Source organism: Camelus ferus, chromosome X, assembly GCF_009834535.1.
Source record: "Camelus ferus isolate YT-003-E chromosome X, BCGSAC_Cfer_1.0, whole genome shotgun sequence".
Lineage (NCBI taxonomy): Eukaryota > Metazoa > Chordata > Mammalia > Artiodactyla > Camelidae > Camelus > Camelus ferus.
Window position 1 is genome coordinate 100,425,483 of NC_045732.1, and position 26,461 is coordinate 100,451,943.

Sequence of the window (26,461 nt, forward strand, 5' to 3'; positions counted from 1 at the left end):
CGCCCTCCCTGCACTCAGTTTTCTGCGGTGAAATGTCAGAGAACTAGGACAGAAGGTGAGGGCTGGGACTGGAGGATTTGTTTTTTTTCAGATAAACACATTGAAATATAAAGTTGATATGAATGTGCACAGTGATGTGGACTGCCAAATAGAAAAAACTCAGCATGTTTGTGCCTTTGACCACGGTTGCACCTAGAGGTTATGGTTATGAATTGCTTCTCAGACCATAAATGTGAGTCTCTGGTGAGACTAATCTATCATTTCCAAAAAGAAGACGTGAAGCGATAATAAGTTAGCCCCCAAAGATGAGGGTGTGATTTCTTATCCTCCCGCCTTTTCTGTTTACAGCCCTTAACTCCGTGTGTGTGTGTTTGTGTGTGTGTGTGTATGTTCCTGTCTGAGTCATTTGACCCAGCTACCACTTCGCCGCCCTTGGCCCCTCTCCCATCTTTATTTTTATCAGTCCCCTCCCCGCCCCCACTGCCTGAGTCACCCTGTTCCCCCCACCCCACCCCAAGACAGAGGCGGGCTGCTTCCCAGGCAGCCGAGGTTCTGTCGCAGAAAACTATGATCCAGGAAGTACTGATAGCGGGGAGGCTCTGCTGACTCCGCCGGGTACAGGGATGCTACAGACACAAGGAAGTGCTGCGTACAAATCAGCAGTCCACAGTTGCACTTCCAGAATGACTCCATTGTAAAGCCCTTTCTCTGCAGCCAGTTGGATGTTGACGAGTGGGTGACCAGTGGCTGATTGGCACTCATTAGTCATAGGGCTGCACCAAGGGCCAGAGCTGTTGACCTCTCTCTCTCACAAGGCAGCTTCCGAGGGTGCGTGAAAATTGTACTACAGACCTCCCAACCACAGCTTCTAATGTGTGTGTTTTCACTTCCTGTCCAATAGGGGACATCCCGGCCTTGGCACTCCCCCTTCCTGTATTCATAAAGGCATGGTCTCGGTTCCTTTCTCTCTGTTTCTCGGCGTTCTGGTCCCTGCCTGTGATGAGGTTTCTGGTGGCCCTGGTGGCATGGCACGGCTGGCCCCTTCCCGCGGGGAATTGTGCTAGATTCTTCTTTCAGCGGCCTTAATCTCCGTGTCATCGCTCACTCACCTCCATAAATTAAAGTCCTGTGGGTTTGGTTGGGACAGTGAGCTCATTTTCTCCTCTCCAAAGAGTCTTAGAATGGAAAGGGGTGAAGGGGGCCTTGGGGATCATCTAATTCTGCATGTTCCTTAGTCAAGAAAAGAAGGCAGGGAAGCAAGTGAAGGCAGGCCCCAGCCTCGGAGCGCCTCTCTCTGTAAGTAGAACGGAACTGCACCAAATTCCTCCATCGCCGCACCTGATTTTGTTTGCGGTCTCTGGTTCCTAACATAGCCCTCTTTATACAGTTCATCTTTGTTTGCCTCTCTCATATTGAAAGCATTCGGCCTAGTTTTCACAGTGCAGACCTTTTTTGCAGCTTACTTTGTTGAAATTGAAATACAAATGGTGTTACTGATTAGGTCATTTTCTTCCTCTTTTTTTAAAAGGATGCCACTTTGAATCATTTAGAGGTTTCTGAACACATTTCATTTGTGTGTGCCCTCGGAGAAATCACTGAACTGCTCTGTGACTCGGTTTCCCCATCTTTAACAGGGATTTATCGAGACATTAACTTGAGTTTTTGCCAACTCTCTAAGCTAATTCATGAAAAGGGCTGATACACATAAGTAAGAACTTAATACCACTGCCTTTATTAATTCTTATTATTGTCAAATCATGTGATGGCTTTTTAATTCAGGTGTACACATACAGCCAAGAACCCTCTTTGGTGTTTTGAGACTCCCTTATGTGACTGTCATCTTTGTCTAAAAGCTGTTTTCCTTCTGTTGTGCTGTTCTACCTAAATCGTTGTTGTCCTTCTCCTGAAAGGCTTGTATTCTGAAAATAATGAGGACTCGGTTTTTCTCAGTTTCTTACCACCCTCGTTTCCATCAGCCTCCCCAGTGTCTCCCAGCCCTTTCTCAAATCTGCCTTGAGCCCCAGCCGCTGTACTGAGGCGGCTGCTCCTTGTTATAAAGTGAATGCACATGGGCCTCCTGCCTTCAAGGAGCGTCAGCCTTCCTGGGAGCTGGGAGATGGACCGGAATGAGGAGAAGGCTGCCCGTGGCACAAGATACAAGGCATGGGTCGGGGAGCGCTGCCGGGGTGGGGGTGGGTGGGGGCTCGAAGCAGAGAGCAGTCAGGGTCAACGACGGCTTCTGCGGAGGAGGGAGGCCGGCTGCGGCCATGGTGACTCGGGAGGCTCAGCGGCGGTGGAGGGTACTGAGCACAGGGTTCCTCGGCCTCACACTGCTCACGTTCTGGACCGGACCGCTCTTTGGCTTAGAGAGCGGCCCTGTGCCCTGTAGCTGCCAGCAGCATCCTTGGGCTCTCCCTGTTGAGCGCCAGCAGCACCTGCGTACACACCCCCGGGGACAGGAGAGTATTTCCGGACCCTGCTGAAAGCTCCCTCCACCCCCGGCGGGCAGAATCGCCCTCGCTCGAGAACCACGAACCACTGCTCTAGACCAGGAGCCCAGAACAGAAGCAGAGTCGTCCTGTGGGAAAGCAGGCGTGTGCTTCTAGCTGAGGCCCTGGGGAGGCAGGGAGAGATGGCCCCAGCTACGGACAGGGCGGGCAGGGGCTTCGGGACTGTGCTCGGGCCAGAGGTCTGGCCCTGGATGGAGGCTCATCACTGCTCTTGAGAAGAAGGGAAAGTACTAGGTTCCTTGTGGCGCGTCCGCGAGGTTACTGCGACAGTTCTGTGTCCCCCCGATGGCCCCTGGACGGCTTGTCCACTGCCGCACACAGAGGGAGCCGTCACTGAGCACCAGCCACCGCTGCTCCAGTGCTGCTGTCTGAGCAGAGCACTGTGTCAGGGCCTCGGGCCGCTGTGACAGAGCAGCGCGGGCCACGGGGAGCCCACACGCTGGTTTCTCGGGTCCCGAGGCCAAGGTGCCCACGGTGCCGGCGCGGTCCGTGGGGCCGCCGGAAGGCCGAGAAGGTGTTACGGGAGGAAAGTTACATTTACTCCTACCAATATAACTGTGAACTGAATTTTTGCTCATGTTAAGGGTACAGGCTGAGAACCGTTGAAATCAGCGTACAGACCCTCCTATAGTAGCAAATACTGGCCACGGTGTGGTTCAGGAATGGCCGTCTTTCCCAGGCAGCCCCACACAGTAAGAGGGGATATAGGAGCTCCGGGGTGTCTTTTCTATAAGGGCACTAACCTCATTCCTGAGGACTCCGCCCTCGTGGCCTCCTCACCTTCCAAAGGGCCCCACCTCCTAGTACTGTCACATTGGTGGTTAAGATTTCAACAGGAATTTGGGGGAGACAAACAGTCCATAGCAGAAAGAAATGAAAGGAGGCACCTGAGAGGCCATGACGCTTGTTTGTGTGTGTGTGATTGTGTTTGCGTGTACACATGAATATGTATATATATAAAATCAGGCCGGCACACTTTCCCTGTAAAGCAGCAGATAGTAAGTATCTTTGGCTTTGTGGTCTGTACTGTCTCTGTTGCAGCTCCTCACCTCTGCCATCGTAGTGTGAAGGGAGCCATACATAATATATCAACTCACGGGCGCGGCTGTGTTCCAGTAAAGTTTATTTACAGACACAGGCAGTGTGGCCCTCAGCTTGCCTGTCTCTGGTCTAGACAATTTTCGTATCCTGCCCATTGGCTTTGGACAGCTGCCCATATTCCAGGAGTCCACTAAATAATAAAGTTTCTGCATTTAATGCCTCCAGTTGGTGCCCTTGGTATTTGCTCCGGCTGAAGGTGTAGAGACACCGGCCCAGCTGCCCGAGCATTACGTGTCTGCTTTTCTCCGCCGAGTAAGCAGTGCTTCTGAGGGCTAGCGAGTGATCGTTCAGCAGGGTTTGCTGATGAGTCAGGCCGACATTAACTGGGCAGGATGGTTCACTGCACAGCTCGAATGGTTTGTGAAGCTGTTTGTGAAAGGGGTGTGGTTTGGTGGTTTTGCAGGAAACACGGAGTGTGTACTTGGTTTGTCTTAAATCTGTTTTTATTGCCGGTTGGACGAGGCACCTTCCTGCACACTCTGTTTTCCTCCCTCACGGGACGGGAGCACCTTTCATCCCAAATGGAAGGGACTTCACTCTGACGATCTTCCCGTGCTTTATGTAAAATGTAGTGCTTGCTTTCAGCCTCTCCCAGTTTATCATGATTATACCCTTTTCTGCTCAGAGGTATTTTCACTTCGTCTGGTTATCCCTCCATTGCTGGGTGTTGTCTGGATGCTGTGACTTGATTCTCGATGGCAGCAGTCCACTCATGCTGTTTATAAATCTGGCAGAAATGGGAGTAGTGTAGACGTGTGGATTGTATCCTGGGGGTGTGGTTCCTCTAGGTCACTGGTTCCCTACCAGGGCAGGGTCAGGCGGGCTGTATCTGCAGACAGTTTTGGTTGTCACGACTAGGAGGAGGCTTTCTGCTGACATCCAGTGGGTGGAGACCAGGGGTGCTGTTGAACATCTGCAGTGCACGGGACAGCCCCCCCACAGCAAAGGATGCCCGGGCCCAGACGTCAGTTGTGCTGCTGCTGAGAAACCCTGTGCTCAGGAGGTTCACCAGGGGCCCCTCCTACCAAGCAGGAGGCAGGTCTGCCGGCTTCAGCAGTCGCTCCGGGCTGGCCAGGCGGTAGACACCAGCGGACACTCACACTGAGCCCTCACACGGGTCTTCCATCAAGGTACCAGCAAGCTCTTGATTCTGCTCTTTTTTACCAACTTCCACACCTGCCATTGACCCTGTTCTGAGTATCTCCATCTCTGTCACTGACATTCTGTTCTTCGTTCCCACCCGTGTCCTGCTGGGCAGAAGAAGAGGTGCATGGAAAGCTGAGGGGAAACCAAAGAGGCGTAGGGCACGGAAGTCACAGCACTCCGGCAACCTGCGATGCCCGTGCTCACCGCCCTGGGGTCCCACTGGGAGGGCTGGGGCGCCGGTGCTGGTGGAGGCCGGGCCAGCCCCAGGAGAGACTCCTGCCTGGAGATGCCAGTCTTCCGAGATGGCACCTTGGCACCTGGCAGGGCTGCAGCCCCGTGGTCTAATAGGAAGTGCTCAAGCAGGCCTCCCATCCAGAGTCTGTGGACCCTTCCCCCTGTTCCACCGTGAATGAACTGGGAAGAACCTTAGCGACCGTCTCATCCAGTGTCCTTGTCGCATGTACAAGGCAACATGAAAAGGGACGTTTCCACTAGCTCGTGCTCTTCTCTCCAGATGGAAGAGTGTCTGCGTCCTGCCGCGCTCGCCTCTGCTTCTCCCTTCAGGTCCTGGAGGTCCTGCTCACCCCTACACCGTAGGAGGGGACACGGAGGCCCAGCCCCCACGTGCCAGAGCGAGCAGGAAACCCAGCGCTCCTGACGCCGTGTCTGCCTGGCCCTCTGACTTGCCGTGACCAAATCAGGCCAGCCAGCAATCGAGGAGAAAGTCTTAAAGACAAATGGACTGAAAACAACCGTTGATTTAGAGGCCACACATAGGTCCTACCAAAGAAATGCAACTAATGTAAATTTAAGCCAGGAGGAAGACTTCTTTCAGCAGTGATGTGGAACACTGCAGCGAGGGTTTATGAAGATACGTAGTTTCCGTCTCCGTTTACTGTCGTCTCCAATAGTGGACCCAGGTGTTCATCAGACTTTCACGGTCAAAGTTCCCGTGTGGAGCTTTATCCTGCTTAGTCATCATTTTGCTTCCGTCAGGGGACATCATCCCAGCAGGCTGTTTTCAGCCCTTTTTTACAGAAGCCTCAGGCTCCCACACCCCCGTTCATCTTCACTGCTCCATCCCCTTCTTCCGACCATCCTTCACTGAATACTGTCATCGGCGTGTTCTAGAAACGGGATCCACATGAAGAGCAGTAGCACGTGCAGAGAGAAAGTTCTGCAACCAAACTATATACTCAGCCCAGATAAAGACAGACATCAGGAACATTCTCAAGTCTCGGGTGAGAAGTGGGTTTGCACCCTGTTCTCTGCACGTTGCCTGGGCTGCATCTGGGGCAGCTGCTGCTGATTAAAGTCGCCGGGGGTCCAGCTGGGAACAGAGCTGGCATCCACCCAGGGAATTTCAGGCTTTTGGTTCCTGTGCTTGTGGCTTTTAGAGTCAGTAAGGTTAGAAGGTGAATCTTGGAATCACACAGTCCAGAGTCGAGACTGTAGTTCAGATCTCATCACGTCTGTGAACCTTAGACAGGTTGTTTCATTTCTCCCACATGTGCCCTTCTTGCGTATAAAACAATACCACCACTTGGGCCAGCTACTGTGAAGACTGAGATCATGGACACAAAGCATTCAGGTTTGGTTAAAGGTGGTAATGTGGTCAGAATCTGCTGTGTCTCGTGTGCCTTCACTAGCGTTTCTATGGCCGGGTGCTGCTTGAAGGGTGAGTAGTGAATTCGTAGAATATACTGCTGTAGATTGAATTTTTTATCTCCCCGCCCATACATAACGTTGAAACGTAGTCCCCGCTGTGGTATTTTGAGGTGGAGCCTGTAGGAGGTGATGAGGTCATGAGGGTGGGACCTTCACAAATGAAATTGGTGCCCTTATAAAAGAGGTCCCAGAGAGCTCCCCCGCCCCTTCCTCTACGTGAGGTCACAACTGTGTACCAGGACATGGACTCTGACCAGACCCTGAATTTGCCAGCACCTGCATCTTGGACTTCCCAGACTCCAGAGCTATGAGAAATAAATGTCTGTTCCTTTTACCATCCAGTCTGTGGTATGTTGGTATAGCAGCCCGAATGGACAAAGACAGACACAAAAAGCTTGACTCTCATCCATAGGTGCTCCATTGGTCCCTGAGATATATTTGCCAGGAGCCCCGGTCAGCAGTCAAAGCTGTGCGCTGGTGGAACACTCAGTAGAACTTTCTAGGTGGAGTTTGATGGTGGGCTCAGAGCGGTGTCCCACTGCCCAAGGTTGGAGCTAGTGACTGGGGTCTGTCAGTTACCCTCAAGAGATCGCAGCACCTGGTTGGTCAAAGGGAAAGAGGAGCTCGAGGGAATGACTGCAGAGGGTTACATGAATTTGGAGCAAGTTCTAGGAGTGTCACTTGGCCAAGGCACCATGTAAGGGCTGGCTCGGGTTATTTTAATTACTACTACTGCAGTGGATGTGGTCCTGCACTAGACCTTACGAAGGTACCAGGAGGATAAGAAATGGCTCTCGGTCCAGGGTTCTTTCCCATCAGCTGATGGAGACACAAATTTAGAAAAGGCGAGTGGCGCTGTCAGCCACGAAGTGATGAATTCTTAGGAGAGAGAGAGAAACCACTGTGGCCCAGAGTGTGTTTGTAGGCAGGGGTCCATGAGGTGGGTGGGGGGCGGTGATCAGGCCAAGAACCCATTTGGTCCTGCTCCATCCGTTAACCTGCAATTTTTCTAGTCTACACCTTGCCGGAAACAGTGATAAAGGCTTAGAGGTGACATGTTGTGTGGGGTGGCAGAGACCCAGGGAACAGAGTCATTGGTAACACAGGGGTGGTTGCTGTCTTCTGGAGGAGTGGGTAGGGGACAGGAAGGCAGAGAGAGAGGAAAGAAGTTAGAAGGAAAAGATGAGGCCGATAGTAAAGGGCCTTTGCTCACCTCCTTCAGAGAGCAGGAGCAGAGGGGCCCTGTGGGGAAGGGAGCCTCCAGGCGGCCCTCCTGTGCAATCTAATTTAGGTGGTTACAGTTTTGTGAAGACATTTACAGAAATCAATAGCCGTTATGATACTGCTCTTGAAAGAAATATCAATCAACTGCATATTTTCTATACTTTTAATAATCAGACCATAAGCATGAACAGGAGAGGCTGAGGAGGAGGGAGTGGGGAGAGAGAAGGGTGGAGACTGCAGACAGAAATCTCGGTGGAGGAACATTCCCATCTGGTGAGCGTTTCGTTTATTGCAAAGTCTGGTTGTATTTGGATAATGAAAGGCAGGAGCACCAAGGATGATGAATCTGGTGGAAGCCAGGCCCAGCTGGCCTCCCTGTTCAGCTGATGGAGGTGGTGTCCTAGGAACGGGAGTGTGGGAGGCTGTGTGCAGGCCCCAGAGGCAGGGAGACCCCCGTGACCCCCCAAGCACGCAGGATGAGCCGGTGTTGACGGGAAGGTGCTCATAGCCGAGATACCTTGGGAGCAGGATTCCCAGGACCCCCACATGCGAGGGTTGACAGAGCAGAAGGGAACTCTGCCTCGGAACAACCTCTTCCCCAACTCAGACCCCTAGAGCCTTCTGCCCTGCCACCTTCTTTGTGCAGTCACCATCCTGACTTTCCTCCCCACGTGTTCATCCAAGCGGCTCCATCCACACCTTGTCTGCGAGCACACAGACATCTGTCTTGCCAAGTGTTATCACCAGCTTCTACAGAAACGGCTGATGGGGGTGGAGGCGGTGTGGGCGGGGGAGGGGAGCCAGCACATCTTAGCCAAAGGGAAATTCCCAGTTTTTCTGTAAGACGACTCAAGTCCACACCGGTGGGTCCAGAACAGCCTCTTTTTCCTCGCCCAGTTGGTGGTGAGGTTCATTTGCCATGAGGACTGGGAGCGGAGCACAGATAGACACAGCGGAAGGAGCAGTGGAGTCTGATTTCTGTAACAGAAATGTGTAACCATGGCAGATCCGGCCTCTGTTTTTCTTTTAGTAACAATGAAAGGGCTCCACCTTTACAGCTGTTCTTCGGTCCCGTGCAAGCACAGGTTTCCCTCTCTCTGCCTGACCCTGCCCGCGACACCCCACGTCAGCAGCCCAGCGTCCACAGCCTCTTCCCGCCCCAATAAGTAGGCACGTCTGAAATCAGCGCGGTGTCGCCTTTGCTTAGTGGCTGTGCCTTCCGCCCGTCAGCCCAGGCCTCACGGACCCTGGCGCCCCTGTCTTGCTGCAGGTTTTTCCCACTCGGCGTTCACATTCGGTATCGAGAGCCACATCAGCCAGTCCAACATCAACGGGACGCTAGTGCCACCGGCTGCCCTCATCTCCATCCTGCAGAAGGGCCTGCAGTATGTGGAGGCCGAGATCAGCATCAACGAGGTATGCGCGGACGCCCGGGAGACGGGGCGGAGCTGGGGAAACGCATCCAACCCTAGCGCGCAGTTCCTTACCCGCAGCCGCGGGGAGGGCTTTTTATCCCTTCGCGTTAGTACTTGGTTGGGTTAGGGGCTGCGGCTCCTACGCTGCCCCTGGAGCGAGCTTCCAAGGCCCTTTAGACGGTGGTGCTGCTGTATCCATGCGCAGCGTGGCTGGTTGTCGACTGATCCTCTCAATATCACAATACACTGCCCAGTCTGAAACACGCGCCGCAAATTTTCAACTGCTTTATACAGTCGTCCCCAGGTATCCTCCGTAGATTGGTTCCAGGACCTACCATGGATACCAAAATTCGTAGTGCTCAGGTCCTATACGCGGCATCCCGTTCCCGCTAATTTTGCATCCGCGGGTTCTGCATCCGCGGGTTCTGCAACCGCGGATTCTACCAACGGTGGATGGTAAACACAGTTGTTTACGTATTGAAAAAAATCCACGGATCGTGCATGTCCTGCCGTTCAAATTCATGTGGTTCCAGGCAGGCACGGGCCTTGCACGTGCACAGAAAATGCCCTTCCTTCTTGTTTTCTTTGAGCAGTTCAGTTGAAGAGGGGACCCCGGCCCAAAACATTTGCGTAGCATCTAATATATTTCCCGTAATCCCCACATACGGCACAATAGAGAATCGGGGAGATGAAATGGGGCCTGTTGTTAAAGAGGATTTCAAGGGATGGTTTGTTATCGCGTCCATAGCAGACCTGCTGGAACAATCATCATAAATTTAAGTCCCTCCAGTTTGTGTACATATCCTGCCTCTTTGTAGATTGGGGCACAGTGAGTATTGGGCCAATTTTACACCAGTTTGTAAATGAGTTATTTTGGTTTAAAACAGTTTGCCTCACCCCCCTCTGCTTTGCTCTTGGGATTCTCCTGTAAAGATGCCCAGGGCTTCCTGTGACTGCTGCGGCCCTCCTAGCATCTCTGTCAGTCCGTCTCATTTTTGCCGCACTTCCCCTCCTCTTTTTCTGCGCCTCATTTCTCCCGCCTTGGTCAGGCTCGCTTGCCCGACCCAGCTTCCCCAAATCCCCTTACAGTCAGTCCTGCACAGCTGACGCCGTTGGATGCCCATGTGTTCCTCTTTGCCACCAAATGTTCCAGGGTCACAGGCTCCTGCAGCTGACCCTCCCAAGGTCCCATCACCCTAGGACACATCTCCCTGAATCTTTCTACCGTTTTCTTCCATCCTCCCTTCCTTTGAACTGACCTCATCCTTTTAAGCCTGCCTTGTTTGTTCCATTTAACTCCGCTTTCTCTTTAGCTTTTAAAACTACAGAAGTAATGGGTTTTGTTACCTGTGTTTTGTCACGTGGGTTCCTCTGTTGTTTTCCAAAACCCGTTTAAACACCGTGTGTCTGCCTATCCTGTACTTTTTAAAAAAGTGTTAGCTGCATAGTCTTCTTTAACTGAAATATAGTCAGTTTACAATGTGTTAATTTCTGGTGTACAGCACAGTGATTCAGTTACACATATAAATGTATTCCTTTTCATATTCTTTTTTCAGTATAGGCTATTACAAAGTATTGAATACAGTTCCTTGTCCTATACAGTAGGACCTTGCTGTCCATCTATTCTACATATAGTAGTATCTGCAAATTTCAAACTCCCAATTTATCCCTCCACCCACTCCTTCCCCCTTTGGTAACCATAAATTTGTTTTCTATGTCAGTGAGTCTATTTCTGTTTTGTAAACAAGTTCATTTGCCTCATTTTTTTAGATTCCAAATGTAAGTGATATCATACAGTATTTTCCTTTCTCTTTCTGGCTTCACTTAGTATGACAGTCTTCAGGTCCATGCACATGACATTATTTTATTCTTTTTTATGGCTGAGTAGTATTTTAATGTGTGTGTATAGTATAAAATAATAATAGTATAAAGTATATTATACACACACAAACACACAGTATAACTTCTTTATCCAGTCCTCTGTTGATGGACACGTAGGTTGTTTCCATGTCTTGGCTATTGAAAATAGTGCTGCTACAACCATTGGAGTGCATGTATCTCTTTGAATTAGAGTTTCCTCCAGATATGCCCAGGAATAGGATTGCTGGATCATAGGGTAAGTCTATTTTTAGTTTTTTAAGGATTCTTCACACTGTTTTTCATAATGGCTGCACCAAACTACATTCCCACCAACAGGGTAGGGGGATTACCTTTTATCCACACCCTCTCCAGCATTTATCATTTGTGGACTTTTGAATGATGGTCATTCTGACTGGTGTGAGGTGATACCTCATTGTAATTTTGATTTGCATTTCTCTGATAATTAGCAATATTGAGCATTTTTTCATGTGCCTGTTGGCCATTTGTATGTCTTCATTGGAGAAATGTTTATTTTAAGTCTCCTGCCTATTTTTGATTTGATTGTTTTCTGGGTTTTGGGGGTTTTTTGTTGTTATTGAGTTGTATGAGCTGTCTGTATATTCTGGAAATTAAGCATCATTTGCAAATATTTTCTCCCATTCCATAGGTTGTCTTTTTGTTTTGTTTAATACAAAAGCTGTGTGAAAGCTTGTAAGTTTAATTAGGTCCTGTTTGCTTATTTTTGCTTTTATTTCTGTTGCCTTGATAGGCTGCCCTAGGAGAATGCTGCTAAGATTTATGTCGGAGAATGTTTTGCCTGCATTTTATTCTAGGAGGTTAAAGGTGTCTTGTGTTTAGGTCTTTAAGCAGTTTTGAGGTTATTTGTGTGTATGGTGTGAGGGAATGTACTGACTTCATTTATTTATATGCAGCTGTTCAACTTCCCCAACACCACTTGGGAAAGAGACTGACTTTTCTCTGTTGTATCTTCTTGCTTCCTTTGTCTAATATTAATTGACCATCGGTATATGAGTTCATTTCTTGGCTCTCGGTTCTGTTCCATTGATCTGTATGTCTGCTTTTGTGCCAACACCATGCTGTTTTGAGTACTGTAGCTCTGTAGTACAGTCTGAATTCTGGGAGGGTTTTTCCTCCAGTTTTGTTCATTTTCTTCACTGTTGCTTTGGCAATTCTGGGTCTTCTGTGATTCCATATAAATTTTAGGATTATTTGTTCTAGGTCTGTGAAAGATGTCCTGGGTAATTTGATAGGGATTGCATTTAATCTGTAAGTTACTTTGGGGAGTATGGCCATTTTAACTATTAATTCTTCCAATCCAGGAGCATGGGACATCTTTCCATTTCTTTAAATCATCTTTAATTTCCTTACTCAATGTTTTATATTTCTCAGCATATAAGTCTTTCACCTCCTCAGTCAGGGTTTTTCCTAAGTATTTTATTTTTTTGATGTGATTTTAAAAGAGGTTTTGCTTTTACTTTCCTTATCTGATATTTTCCTGTGCTCTTTCTTGCCTGACGACAGGCAGTCTCCTCTTTCCTTTTCTTACATTGGATGCCCAGGATCTTCCACTGGCTCCTTGAGGCCCCAGCTAGTCTTTTTTGGCAAAACAAACAAGCGTGAGATAGGAGTACAGGACCCCGGAGGCCCCACCAGCTCGGATGCTGCGACTGAATTTCCCTGCCCCTACCCTAGTGTCCATGTCTTTCATCTGCTGAGATTCCCCCATACCTTCTCTCCCTTGGCAATTCAAAATGCAGTATGTCCAGAGACGAATGAAAGATTGTCTCATTTGTCACCTGGGTTTCCAGTTGTTAAACTGAGGTGTGCTTTTAGAGTTTAAACCAGGAGTGTTTTATTACTCTGGGCAGTTAGTACCTTTTGTGAAATCGTCATTCACTTTGGGGCATGAGTATATGAAGAAGAGAAGTGACGTAGAAGCTGGCTGGCCAGTCGGTCAACATTGGCCACTCTGTGGCCAGAACTGGGTGGCTGACCAGGTGCCTGGCTACACTTTCCCTCGTTCAGTATTGTTTCCTTATTTTCAAATATTGTAAAGTAACCAGTAGTCAACTGGGGTGAGGTTTCATTTAGAAATTGTGTAGCTGAAACTCATACCTTCAGTTCTTCCTAATTTATGAGGAAATGTGCAGAAACGCTTTGCACGTCCAGCAGTCACAACTGAAAGGCGCTGAGGTTCATGTGACTAGTATTTGGAGCACTTTCTAAGGAAAGATCTCTCTCCTGTGTTTTCAAATGTGTATGGTAATTTTTTCATGGTAGATGGAAACCAGAGACACAAAGGAGGTTCAAAAAGTAGGTATTGGAAGAAGACAGTGCTGCTGTTAGCAGATCACGGCTGAGTTAGTGAACACCCTGAGCCCAGGAAGGCAATTCAGACGGCTGTGAATATGTACTGTATTAGCTCAGGTGGACAGATGTATTAGGAATCAGATCCTCAGTGGTGCAGGAATCTGTAATTCACACCTGAGGCCTCCAGAGAGCCACCTCTGTCACTTAGGCGGGGACTAGTTGCACACTGTCCTAGCGTCTGGGCAGGGTTTCGCACCCTCGGCACTCTTGATCTTTGAGGGCCAGGTGAGTCGTTGCTGTGGGGCCGTCCTGAGCACTGAAGGATGTTGAGCAGGATCCCTGCTCTCTGCCCACCGCATGGCAGCAGCACCTCCCCAATGTGACAACCGAAATGGCTCCAGACTTTGCTCACTGTCCCCTAAGGGGGTAAAATCCCCCCCACCCCACCCCTTTTTGCAAACTGCTGCGTCAGGGGTAGCCCTCTTCCCATGACAGGACCTGAAAGGGCTCAGGTGTCCCTGACGCTAGGATTCGGGTTGGTCAGTTTCGGGAACTTCGGGCCTCCCGCTGACGCAGCAGTGACACCAGTCCTCCGGGGATGCGGCCCTCGCCCGCCGCACCCACTCTGCCCGCCGGGAGTCCTTGCGTGTCTCGGGTCCCCGGGCAGGCCGAGCCTCCTCCGCAGCCCCGCACCTCCCGGGCGCCCGCGTTTCTGCCCGGGCCCTGCGCCTGTCTTGCCGGAGGGCAGAGCCCTGACGGGCCGGCGCTGTGCCCGAGCTGACGCCTGCGCCCGGGCTTTGTCCCCAGGACGGCACGGTGTTCGACGGCCGCCCCATAGAGTCCCTGCCCCATAGAGTCCCTGTCCCTGATCGACGCGGTGATGCCCGACGTGGTGCAGACGCGGCAGCAGGCGTTCCGGGAGAAGCTGGCGCAGCAGCAGGCCAGTGAGGCGGCCGCGGCGGCGGCTGCGGCGGCGGCAGCGGCCCCCCCGGCGGCCCCGGCGGCCCCGGCCGCGGTTTCCCAGCAGAACCCACCAAAGAACGGCGAGGCCACAGTCAACGGCGAGGAGAACGGAGCGCACGCGATGAGTGAGTGCCAGCCGGGCTCGCAGCCCTGAAGGCTCCTAGGCTCGGAATCGCGGCAGGGCTTCCCGCGCTGGTTTCCATGCAAGTCCTCAGACAGGGTGCATGTTTGCTGTGCGCCCTCAACTTGAGGAAATCGTGCTGCTCTGAGAACTCGTGTGGTGTAGAAGGCAGTTGTCTCCCCTGTGATCACTGCCCGCATAAAGAGTTGTGTGTGTGGAGGCCCGTGCGCCGGCCTCCGGCCTCCGGGACAGATTCTGGAGTAGCTGACGCTGGGAGCTCACGGTCACTGAGAGGGCACCGGCCCCAGGCCGCGGGTGCCTTCTTGTGCGGGGGTTGCAAAGGCCAGGAGGTTAGTTCCTGTTAGGTAGTTGCCGCCAAGTGTGTGACCAGTAAGTCAGAGAGCCTGGACTTTTACGGGAGAAGCTGACTGCACTTTGACCTGCTGCTTATAAATGCAGAGACTGCTCTGGGGTCTAAGTTCAAAGAGTGCTTGTGTGTGTGTGTGTGTGTGCGCGTGTGTGTGTCTGTGTGTGTGCGCACACGCACATGCATTATGCACGCGTGTGTCCTTCCTTATTTGAAAATCATTTTGGGGGGAAGGTACAGCTCAGGGGTAGAGTGCCTACTTAGCATGCACAAGGTCCTGGGTTCAATCTTCAGTACCTCCACTGAAAGAAAGAAATAAATAAACCTAATTCCACGCCCCCCCCCCAAAAAGGAGGTATACAGTGCTGTATGTCAATTACATCTCAATAAAACTGGAAGGGAAAAAGTGATTAAAAAGTAAAAATAAATAAAAATATTTTTAAAAGAAAAAGAAAAATCATTTCCCTCCAAGAGCAGCGGCGCAGCCTGACCTGACGACGAGCTCAAGGAACGCGTTCTTTTAGTCCATCTGGGGCCAGAGACGAGGTCCAGCACTGAGCGTGAAGCCCATGAGGGCTGTACCGGCGCTGGTATTACAGGATGACCTCAAGGCCGTCTGCCTACGGTCAGATGGAAGACCGCCCACCCACGGGTCTCACAGTCACTATTAACGCGGTCCACAGTGACAGGGCAGGGAAAGAAGAAGGAAGTACGTGGCTTGTCCCCATATGTCTTTTATGGGCTGCCCTCTCCCGTGAGATACAACCCTCAAGATTATGAAAATAAACTGGGATAAAATAAATGTCTGTGTTTTGTTGCTCTTCCACCCCAGAAAGTAATTGTAATTGGGGGTCTTCAAAAAAATCTATATAACCTCAGAAAGGTGCTTCCAGATAAAACATCTTGTCCTGTCAAGAGGAGGAACGTTTGGGCCCTTCTCAGGGGCCAGCTGACTGTTGTCATTTCTGTCCAGCCTTGTTCTGGGGGATATTAGCAACTAGCCTGGCCCTAGAATACCTGTTTTTATTCCTCTGTCAAATTTTGGAGACTGTAAACAAATGTTACATACTTACTAAATTACACAAAAGCCATGATTTAGTACAAGCTTCAGAGGCGACAGGATTAGTGTGGAAAAGGCAGGTGTTTCTAAAACTACCATCAGCCCTGGGGATGAGTTTCTCTGGTGTCTGTCAGCCCTGCCTCTTTTCCCATTTCCCACAACAGATAATCATTCGAAACCAATGGAAATAGACGGAGACGTGGAGATTCCACCCAACAAAGCCACAGTCCTTCGGGGACACGAGTCTGAGGTGTTCATTTGTGCCTGGAACCCTGTCAGTGATCTCCTGGCGTCCGGGTAAGGATGTCAGGCAGGGCGTGCCCCAGGGTCTGGGCGTCTGCGTTCTGACTCTTGGGACATGCACTCCCTTCCTGCTGGGTGTGCCGTCTCCCCAGTGTGTGCGGACCAAGGCTTGGCGCACTCCGGGTACCCCAGGCTGAGGAAGAGTCTTCAGTCCTAGCCGTTTTCTCAGTGGGGTGGGGAGCAATGCAGAGACATTCAGCATTACTAAACTCCCATCAGGAGGGGAAACCCGCAGGGAGTGAGCGGTATTACAAAGACCAAGGGCCTCATGCCCAGGATGCCTGGTGTAGCCAGACGGCGGGGAGCAGTGGGCTTTGCTCGCACTGGACACGGAGGCTGATCGCTGTGTGTGTTCCTTGTGCAGATCCGGAGATTCGACAGCGAGGATATGGAACCTGAATGAAAACAGCACCGGGGGCTCCACCCAGCTCGTGCTGAGGCACTGTATACGGGAAGGGGGCCACGACGTCCCCAGCAATAAAGACGTGACCTCGCTGGACTGGAACGTAAGCCTCTGCCGCCACCCAGACGCTTTAATTCACATCAGTAAAATCCACCAGCGGCCTCGGCGAGGGCTGCATGGGGGAGTTGAGCCGGGCAGGCAGATGCAGGGAAGGGGCAGGCCTGTGCCACCCCCAGGGCTCTGGGCTCCTTAGCAGACTGTGGGCGTTGGGCAGACAGCAGCTGGGTTTGCAGGGTGGGTCTGCTGGTGTCACCCGGGGAGGCTGCTCTGCTGACGTCTTGTGCCGTGGGGCCAAGGGAAGATGACCTTCCACCTGGACATCTCAGCACCGGTGTCTGTGTGTGAGACACTCGGCATTTCAGCTTCTCTGACCTTTTCTCTTTCTCTCTGTCATGTTTCTGCACATCCTGTCACTTCATCACCAGTGCCACTCTTATCTATTTGTAAATATTTTTAAAAGCTCACCCAAGTCTCCAAAAGTCTCACGATACTTTTTTTTTGGATGTCATCAAGTGGTGAGTGGTGGTCCCGTGTTTCCCCTGCCCCCTCGTCTCCTTGATGGGATTACTGGGGAGCCTGTTCTGTCTCACATTTTAGTTGAAGAGCCGTGTGAGCTAAAGTAGTCCCCCGTGACTGATGAGTGTCTTAAGTGGGAACTGGTTACCGACATCAGGCTGCTCTAGCCCTGGGATGCTGGGAGATGCCCCCCTTTTCAGGTCTGCCTCCACTGAGCTGTGTCTGTTGCTATTTCTCTCTGGCCCACAGAGTGACGGGACACTGTTGGCTACAGGGTCATATGATGGTTTTGCAAGAATATGGACGGAAGACGGTAAGTCCTGCCTTCCCCATGTTGGGGTCGGCGAAGAGGTGCTTTGCTGTGCAGTCATCCCATGGGCAGACTTGGACGTCAGCATGCTGCCGTGCTTTGTTTTTCACATGCAGGTAACCTGGCCAGCACCTTAGGCCAACATAAAGGCCCCATCTTCGCCTTGAAGTGGAACAAGAAGGGGAATTACATTTTGAGTGCCGGCGTAGACAAAGTGAGTGAGTGCTTAAAATACGTCCCTGCGGTCTGTACATGTTTACTTGTGTTTAATCTCAGATAACATCAGGGTTTCTTTGAATTCTGAGAATTCTGCCTCCCCTTAAGAAATCAGAAGGACCTGTGTAGGTTTTGTTTGTTTCTGTGGTTTGATCTGACTGTTCACTTGTAACACATCATCTCTTAATGTGCCGTGGACTGGTCTGCAGACTGACACGTAAACCTTTCCCCCTCCCTTTTATTCTGAGGTTTAGTTCAGTGATAGAAGAAATCCCCAGGCTGCATTTATCCAGGGTTTGAAGAAGCCCACCTGCATGGGTTGTAAACTTTCCCCTGCCGAGTGATTTTGTGAACACACACCGTTTCCTCTCACCAGACTTCTGTTTCCTAGTTTGATGACCGGTTGCTTCCCACTGTAGACGGCAGGTTTCCCTGAGAGCAGGAGCAGGTAGACACATATGCAAGTGGTCCTGCCCATGATGGCCCGCAGAGCAGATGTACAGTGTGCTTTGTTCCTGGTGGGGCTGCCTGGTGGATGTGATGACGCGAAGTCCGGTGGCTGTCAACACCCAGATGCATCTAGAAGCCGTTATGGGGTGACAGAGCACAAGATGACCTCAGGAGGGGTAGATAGCATCCTGGCTCTGAGCAATTAATCCAGCAGGTCTCACCCTGTCCCAGTTTCTGTTTCCTCGGCTGCCAAGAGACAGGAATCGTGACCCTCAAAGAATATTGCATGAATGGTTGTGCCACCCTTAATGCTCAATAGAAATTCTGTCTTAAGTCATTGCTTTGGAAAATAAATATTACCAACAAATGAAGAAGGAAAAATAAGTTCTCACATCAGTTTATGACTCTACAACTAGAAACCATGCCTGAATACTTCGATTTGCTCTCCAAAAAGTTTTACATTTTTGTAATCACTTCAGTGTAAATTGAAAACCTTATTAAATTGCTACCATCTGTTCATTCAAGTTCTAAAAATGCATATAAAATAATAGACAAGACCTGTAAACATTGACACAGTCTTGGAAAAGTCATAGTTGCATTTGACAAACCATGGTCTATAGGTCAAAACTAGCCCATGGCTTGTTTTTGTAAATAAAGTTTTATTGGCACACAGACACACCCACTTGTTCAGAACTGTCCATGGCAGCTTTCACGCTTCAACAACAGCGTGGACTAGTGGTGAGAGACACTGTATGGCCCTTGGAGCCTAAAATATCTGCTGCCTGGCCCTTGACAGAGAAAGCTGGTTGCCCCTGCAGTTAAGTAGTGTAACCCACCGGGGCACTGAATTACTCCTTCTTTCTTTCTCTTCCTCTCATTTATGCCAACAAACCCTGCGTTCAAACTTGGCAGCCTAATACCTGACATACAAAAGCCGAGCTGCTGAGGTCGACACACCAAATGTTCTCGTGGAACCAGTGTTGAATTTTCCCGGAGATGTTACAACTCAGATATTGCACACACACAGAACTTTGTCTTCTACGTGGCCGGTCGTCAGCACTGCTGATGGAGTTATTAAACGTCTGTGCGAGCGATCACTCCCACATGCGTTGGCCCAGTCGATGCTCCCAAGATAGGGGGCAGGTCCATCCTTTTTCACAGAGGGGAATGTGGAGCCCCAGAGAGCGTCACTGACTTGCCTGGGACACGCTGGTAGAGAGCCGGGTGGGCTGGGAACTCGGGCCCTGGGCGCCAGTCCCTGCCGCCCTCGAACTTTCACACGCCTCCGGGGAGTCCTTCGCAGCCTGAGCTCCTTCCTTCCCCAGGGCTACTTTTTATATTCGTGTTGCATTTTCTACCTGATTATCATTTGAGTCTACCAGGTGATGAACTGGGTGGTTGGTGAAAATGTACATTTAGAATTCTGGTAGGCTTTGGGTCAGACACTCCCTGATGTAATTAGTCAACCACGGCAGGAATAGTAATGTTCTCGAAAGGAACATTTTCTCAGGGAGGAAATGTAACTTAGGGATGCTGGCTTTGACCTTCAGTATGTGCTTAACCTAATGTGGCTAAACGGTATTTCGGATTCTTGAAACCTTTGTGTAATTAATATTTTCTTTTGTCCAGCGTGTGTTTAACCTGAAACATCAACACATTGAACAAGTTGTCAATGTAGTGTATGAAATTGTATCGGAATCGTGAAAAGGTTTATATGTTCTCTTCTGTGCTAAATTGTTGGCAGGTGGCTCCATTAAGGAAAGAGTTCTACTCCATCAAACAAACAAAAAATTGTTAATTGGTCTAGAGCTGACCCCAGACTTAGAGAACCAAGTTTCACAGATCCTCACTGCTCTGAGTATTTCCTCTGAAAATTTCTGCAGTTGATACAAAATATAACCAGTTCTTTTTAAAGGAAAACCTTCATTTAATGCCATCGACAGGGAGGTGTCAGGGTTCCGATTCTGTTGAAAATTGCACTTGATTAAGACGTAATTCCAGTGGTATTCATAGAGCTGCCTTTGGCTGTTAGGCATGCCTGAGTGTCTCCCAGCATCAAGCATTCATGATTTACTTCGTTTTCCAGCGTATACATCATTTTTTTCCTCCTTATGTACGGACTAATAAATCAGTGCTGGACGAAAGAGGCGTCTGCTCCCTTCTGTCCACTTGAAGCCAGTTTCTTCTATCAGTATCCCAGTTGCTCTGCTATGTCTAGTGTCCCCAGTTCATGGAGTGATGGTCAGAGGAATTTTCAGAAATACCTGTTGTGCAGCTTTCATTTGGAAAAGTGCCAGAAAGGTGTTCGGATATGCGTTGTTACAGTTTTTGCAATAGCTTTTCATGTGTGGGGATAAGGGGGAGTTCCCAACAAAACTGGTGGTTTTCCGAGTATCAGTTCCAGCTGCTGCGTCTGGGGGAGGAACCACCAGCGCGTGTGGCTAAGTTCCTAAATGTGACCACCGTCCAGATGGTTAAGCGTAAAGCACACCCTGGATTCCAAAGGCATGGATGAGGAAGGGAGTGCGAACTACGTCACTGACGTGTATGTGCTGATTTCATGTTAGAATGACAGTATTCTGGCTGTGTTGAAGTGAAGTTAACTGGATTGTTGAAGTTGGCTTTACTAGTTTCTTTTCTCTTTTTTTAGTGTGGCTACTATACAGTTCTAAATTTCCTGTGTGGCTCACGTGCTGTTTTTTGGACAGTGCTGGTTTAAAAGGAAGAGGGGCCCACTGCCTGCTCTTCTCTGATAAATTTTTCTAGAGAAACCTTTGTGAGAAGACTAATTACTAACTTTTTTTTTCTTTTTCTTTTTCCTTTTTTTTTGCGGAGCACAGACAACAATAATTTGGGATGCCCACACAGGAGAGGCCAAACAGCAGTTTCCATTTCATTCCGGTGAGTATTTCTATAAATTTTTTGTAATTAAAAAATAATTCAGAGTCCTAGGAAATGTCCCTTAAAGTGATCATGAATGCTTGGAGGAAGGCATCACGGAATCCAGCTGGCAGGGAGGAAACCCATCTCGTGGAAAGCATTGCTCTTGAGATCTGTGACATCCTGGTGCCCTCAACTCTCGAAGGCTCAAACGTTTATAAGCACACAGTGAACCAAGTCCAGAACCAGCGTGGGCTGCTTTCAGCTGCTGCCCCCAAGGACGCTGTGTTGGGTGGGAGTCCCTGAGACCATACCGAGCCTCAGCAATTCACTGGAGGACCCCCAGGACTCGGCATGCGGTCAAATTCACAGCTCAGATTTATTACAGCCGAAAGAATGCAAAGCACAATCAGCAGGGGGAGAAGGCATGAGGTGAATCCAGAGCTTTCAGGGTTCTCTCCTGGTGGGGTCACAGAGGATGTGCCGCATCCCCCCAGAAGCCAGCTGCGGTGACATGCGTGAAGGGTCGTCTACCGGGGAGGCCCCATAGGCCCCCATGCCCGGCGTGCACCCACATTCCAGACTGCCGGGAGGAGCATGAGGGTTCAGCGTCAACCACGGATGTTGTCTGCATAGACAGTTAAGGCACAGAAGCCGCCGTTACTAGTTACAGGATGCCAGGACCCCTCTGGAAATCCAAATTCCCAGAGGCCGGCCAAGGCCAGCCTCGCCGCCAGGCCTTCCTATGGGGAGCAGTGTCAGGCCTGCGGGGGGTCTTTGCTCCACTGCTCTTGACCGAACCACGTCTCCCTGTGTTGGGGCCGCACCAGGCCCCACGGAGCCCACGGTCGAGAGAGTCCCGGGTTCCCCGATTCCCACCTCCTGATTCAATCTGATAGTTAGATGTGACCTCTGGACTTCAGAGAGAGAAAGCACCCCCAGAATTCAGAGACTGACAGAAGAAACTGGCTTCAAGTGGACAGAAGGGAATAGAGGCCTCTTTCGTCCGCAGGAGGCGCCTGCCCGTTTAGAGAGGGAGTTACCAGCAGACGGACGGGGTGCTCACGTTACTGCTGGGGTCAGGTTGTCTCTGGGGTGACGTTGAGGAGGGGTCAGAGGCTCTTCCCTGACGGGCACTTCCCGGCTCCTGGGGATGTCCTGAACGAGGTAGGGCTGGCCCCGAGGAGGCCCAGGCAGTACAGCCCACCTCGAGCCCAGGGAGGGCTGCAAAGTGGGGGACGTTGGTCCTGCAGGGAGCAACTGAGGGAGAGTCCCAACGAGGCCTTCACAGGACTGTGACAAACACAAATGCACACCAGCGTCTGTTGCTCCACACGGTCCGTTCTGATCCGGGCAGACCCGGGAGGTGCCGGTTTACAGCCTGCTGCTTGGAGAGGCAAGCCGTCTCTTCCACGCCATCCTCTGAGCTTGGGGGACCACGCCAGACACACCTGTGGGGGCTGCGGGGAATTTTTGTTGTGGGTCCTGCTCTCTGACAGCATGGATGATGTGGCAGTTGCTAGAGATATTATACAACATACGCTGCCACCTTGACACCCCAGCATCTGTCGCGTGTGCGTGCGTGTGTTCGGGGTGGGCAGAATACACCAGCATTCACATTGTGCACAGCTGTCCCCGCTGTCCAGTTCCAGAACATACGTGTCACCCTTCACCCGTAGGAAGTCCCCCCTCCAGCCCCCACTTCCCCAGCCCCTGGAGACGCAGCCTGTGTGTCTTGATCTGTGTCGTCTCCACGCCATGCAGCTACGCTGTGTCGACTGTACAAGCACAGCAAGTGGGTCTGCCTGCCCGTTGCATTTGCCGTAAATGCCAAGACCATCCTACCTTTGTTGTCACGAAGGCTGCCGTGACCGGGTCAGAGCCCAGAACGTCAGATGTGCTGACCCACGCAATGGGGGGAAGCCTGTAACGCAGGAAGCTCTGGCTTCTATTTTTCAGAGAATAATGTGCCCCAGATAAGCATCCGTAAGGTTCCTCTAACAGTTTTATCTTCAGAATTAATTTCTTAAGTCATTTGACAGAAATACAGTATTCCCCGGAGCATTCCCAAGGTCCAGAGGAGGGCCTTCCATGCCACAGACACGTTTCTTTCTTGTACTGAGAGCTCCTCCCCTGTAGCTAACCCACAAGGCAGCGTGGTCCCAGCACTGGGTCCAGGAAGTCCGTGCGTCACGTGCCCTTTCTTACAAGTGTGAAGTGGTGGCCTGCTGGATTGTTCAAGCTGGAAAAAAGGAAGGGTGCTGTGTTTTCCGGGGTGAGGTGCACACTGCAAGAGGGGCACCTTTCCTTAGCACTCATGGGGCTGATCAGAGAATTGCCCGTCAGGTGTTCCCCATGCCGGCCTGGTGGGTGCACCTCATTCCTGGAGGCGTGAGCTCAGAGCTAGTGGTGGAACAGCACTCAGCAGGGAGAAGGAGGCAGACTAGCTGTAGACCATCGAGAGGGCTGTCTGCTTCGTTAGGAAAGGCCGTCCCCAAGGTCAAGTGCTGGACAGTGCCATTTCTATAACATTCTGGAAATGATGTAAATTTTGGGGGGGAGCGGTTAATGGAGGGGCGTGGGGATTGAATGCATGCTAAGCATGCCCTCTACCCTGAGCTACCCCCCCACGCCCAGAATTTTAGATATGAAGAACAGATCAGTGGAGCCAGGGTTTAGGAGCGGATGTTCAAGGAAGGGTGGTGTGACGGTTAAAGCAGGCACACGGGAGGTCTTGGAGGTGGTGAGCCCGGTTCTGGGTCTTGGCTTTTGGCGGTAAAGTTATCACACATCTGCCCGTGTGAGCACATGGCTGCACAGCCACTGCACGCACGTCCCACCCCAGCAGCTTCCGGGCTTGCGTGTTGTGCGGTGGGGGCCAAGAAACCTGCAGCCCGGTGGTGGACGGTACGTGTGGTGGGGCCTCTGTAATGTCTTTACAGCTTCCTGTGATTCTGTAAGCATTTCACAACTTAAAAGTTTATTTCTTTTTAAAGAGCAAAGTAAAGTTTGGCTATGCTCGAATGGTTGCTGACTCCTTGAACCTCACTGGCCATGGTAGGCAGCAAGGGCACACGGACACACACCCCCGCCCCACCCCACCCCGCCCCGCCCCGCCCAGGGTTAACTTAGCCCCGTTACGTGTCGCTCACTCACACTGAATGGTGAGCTCACATTTGGGGGTTGGAGGCCCTGGGTCTCAGCAGCAGGAGCGACTCAGAATGGGGCCAGCCACCTGAGTACACAGCGTCCGCTATCCAGATTACAAAGCTGCAGCAGAAGATAGTTTTTAACGGCCAGGTGCTGGTCACTGTCCCCTCCAGGCTGTCGCTCTTGCAGGTGTGCGAACTGCATGCACGAAGGCAGAGGCTGGCCACGGAGTTCATGACTTGGCTCGTGCAGCATTGTGCACAAGAGCAGCTACGGGCTTGGCTCCCTGGCTCCTGGGACCCAGTTCCTTGGTTCCACTGGACACACGTGGGGAATGTGGCGGGAACCGTGGGGCTGTGAAGGATGAAACAAGAAGAGGTGCCTTGGGTTGTTGAAGAAGCCAGTGCTGCCTCTGGGCCAGACCCCCCCACCCACAACCTCTGTGGGGACGGGGCAGCGGGCCCGTGGAAGCTAACGGGGTCTGTCCCTGCAGTGGTGGGAGGCGGTCGCGTGTGCAGGCACGCACTTCTTGTTTAAAGACCCAGGATGAGAAGGGGCAACACGACTTAGCACATCCTAAGTGAGGTTCTCCCAATCCAGCGCTGACTTCCTTGAAGAAACACACGGAGACAAGGTTAGGGCTTGACAGCCTGATGGGGAACCCTCTTTTCCTTACAAGCAGTCAGGTGTCTGGAGAGAACAAGGATGCAGCGTGGTCTCCTGGGAGTTTGGGAGAAAGGAAGAGGGCTGTCCCTGTCCCCCAAACCCTCAACAGAGGTCTTGGAGCCACCAGCCCCTGAGAAATGTAGGCAGAGACAGTGTTCATCACAAGGCCACCTGTGTCCCCTAAAGGGGGGGTGCTTCTTGTCAACTGTCGGTGGATGCATTCACGTGTTGTGGGAGATTTTTCAGTGGGGATGTCTTACACACAGGATGTGGAGTCGTTTTCCTCCCCTTTCTCTCCTCCGTACCTAAAACAAGTGGAGTCAGCCACCACAGTGGTGCTCCCCGGAGCAGCACGGTACAGGGGCAGGGCAGGCAGCGTGCCTCTCCCCTGCCGTGTCTGCCCTGTGTCAGGGGAGCACGAGACTCTGTGTCCAGGGCACGTGAAGTGTCACAGGGTCTCTCTCTGGAGGGTCTGGTCATCCCGTCAAACGTATAGGACAGGTCTGTGAAGGCTGGCGGCTGTGTGTTTATAACATCAGTAGATGAGTGTCTTGACTGTGCTGTTAACTTCTTCTCAGTCAGCTGGCCTCTGTGCACCACTGGTAATGCAGATGTCGCCCCCCCCACCCCCACCCCCGCTCCCTTTTCTGCTTCACAGCCCCTGCTCTTGATGTCGACTGGCAGAACAACACTACCTTTGCCTCCTGTAGCACAGACATGTGTATTCACGTCTGCAGACTCGGCTGTGACCGCCCAGTCAAAACCTTCCAAGGACACACAGTAAGTGCAAGTTCGGATTTGGGGGCTCACGTTCATGAGAATGTGCTGGGAGGTGGGAGCCGGGTACTCTGTGCCTAGGATTAGAAGATACTGTGACCGCAGACCAGTTCTGCAGCCCTTTGCTCTGTAGGCTGTTGCAGCTCTCAGGTGGTTGGCTTAACCCAGTTATCCAAACTGGACAGGCGGTAGGGGGAAAAATGACCTGAGATGAGGTAGATGTTGGGTTTTGCAGGAAAGACTTTAAAGGAGCTATTATAAAATTGTTTGAGGATATAAAGGAGAGCCTGCTCATAATGAGTGGACAGATGCAGAATGGCAGCAGAGAAAGGAAAAATTATGTTCTTAAACAGTCAAATGGAAATCTCAGAACTAAGAGGTATAATGTATCTGAAGAACTGATACAAGATTGAACAAACGGTTGGAAGCTTAATGACCTGTAGGACAATATGAAGCACTCTACCGTATATGTGCAGCGGAGAGAGAAGAAAAAAAGAATGAAACAAAAATTTGAAATAGTGATAGCCAAATTTCCTAAATTTGGTGGAAAATACCAACATTCAATCCAAGAAGCTCAGACGCCAGCTGACTTCTCGCTGAATTCTTTTTTAATTAACTTTTTATTGAGGTATACTTGATGTACAGTGTTATAAATTTTAGATGTAAACATAGTGATTCATACCTTTTCAAGGTTATACTTCATTTATAGTTATCATTAAATACTGGCTATATTCCTGGTGCTGTACGATGTATCCTCGTAGCTTGTTTGCTTTATACATGGTAGTTTGTACCTCTTAATCCCCTCCCCTTTTCTTGCCCCTCCCCCCGTCTCTCTCCCACTGGTCACCACTCGTCTCTTCTCTGTATCTGTGAGTCTGCTTCTATTTTGTTACATTCACTAGTCTGTTCTCTTGTTAGATTCCACATATAAGTGATATTGTGTGATATTTGTCTATGTCTGACT

The 26,461-nt window shown here is 50.8% G+C and overlaps 1 protein-coding gene across 1 annotated transcript in view; it reads left to right on the forward strand.

Moving 5' to 3' along the window:
• Positions 1–25,593, forward strand: part of LOC116662085 (F-box-like/WD repeat-containing protein TBL1X) — a 40,133-nt gene extending 14,540 nt beyond the window's left edge. Inside the window, 9 exon segments of the mRNA XM_032475362.1 lie at positions 8,920–9,065; positions 14,063–14,086; positions 14,088–14,343; positions 15,931–16,063; positions 16,434–16,575; positions 17,298–17,361; positions 17,475–17,572; positions 20,865–20,925; positions 25,379–25,593. Coding sequence (XP_032331253.1) covers positions 8,920–9,065; positions 14,063–14,086; positions 14,088–14,343; positions 15,931–16,063; positions 16,434–16,575; positions 17,298–17,361; positions 17,475–17,572; positions 20,865–20,925; positions 25,379–25,578 — 1,124 coding nt within the window. The 3' untranslated portion in view covers positions 25,579–25,593.
• Positions 25,594–26,461: the final 868 nt, after the last annotated feature.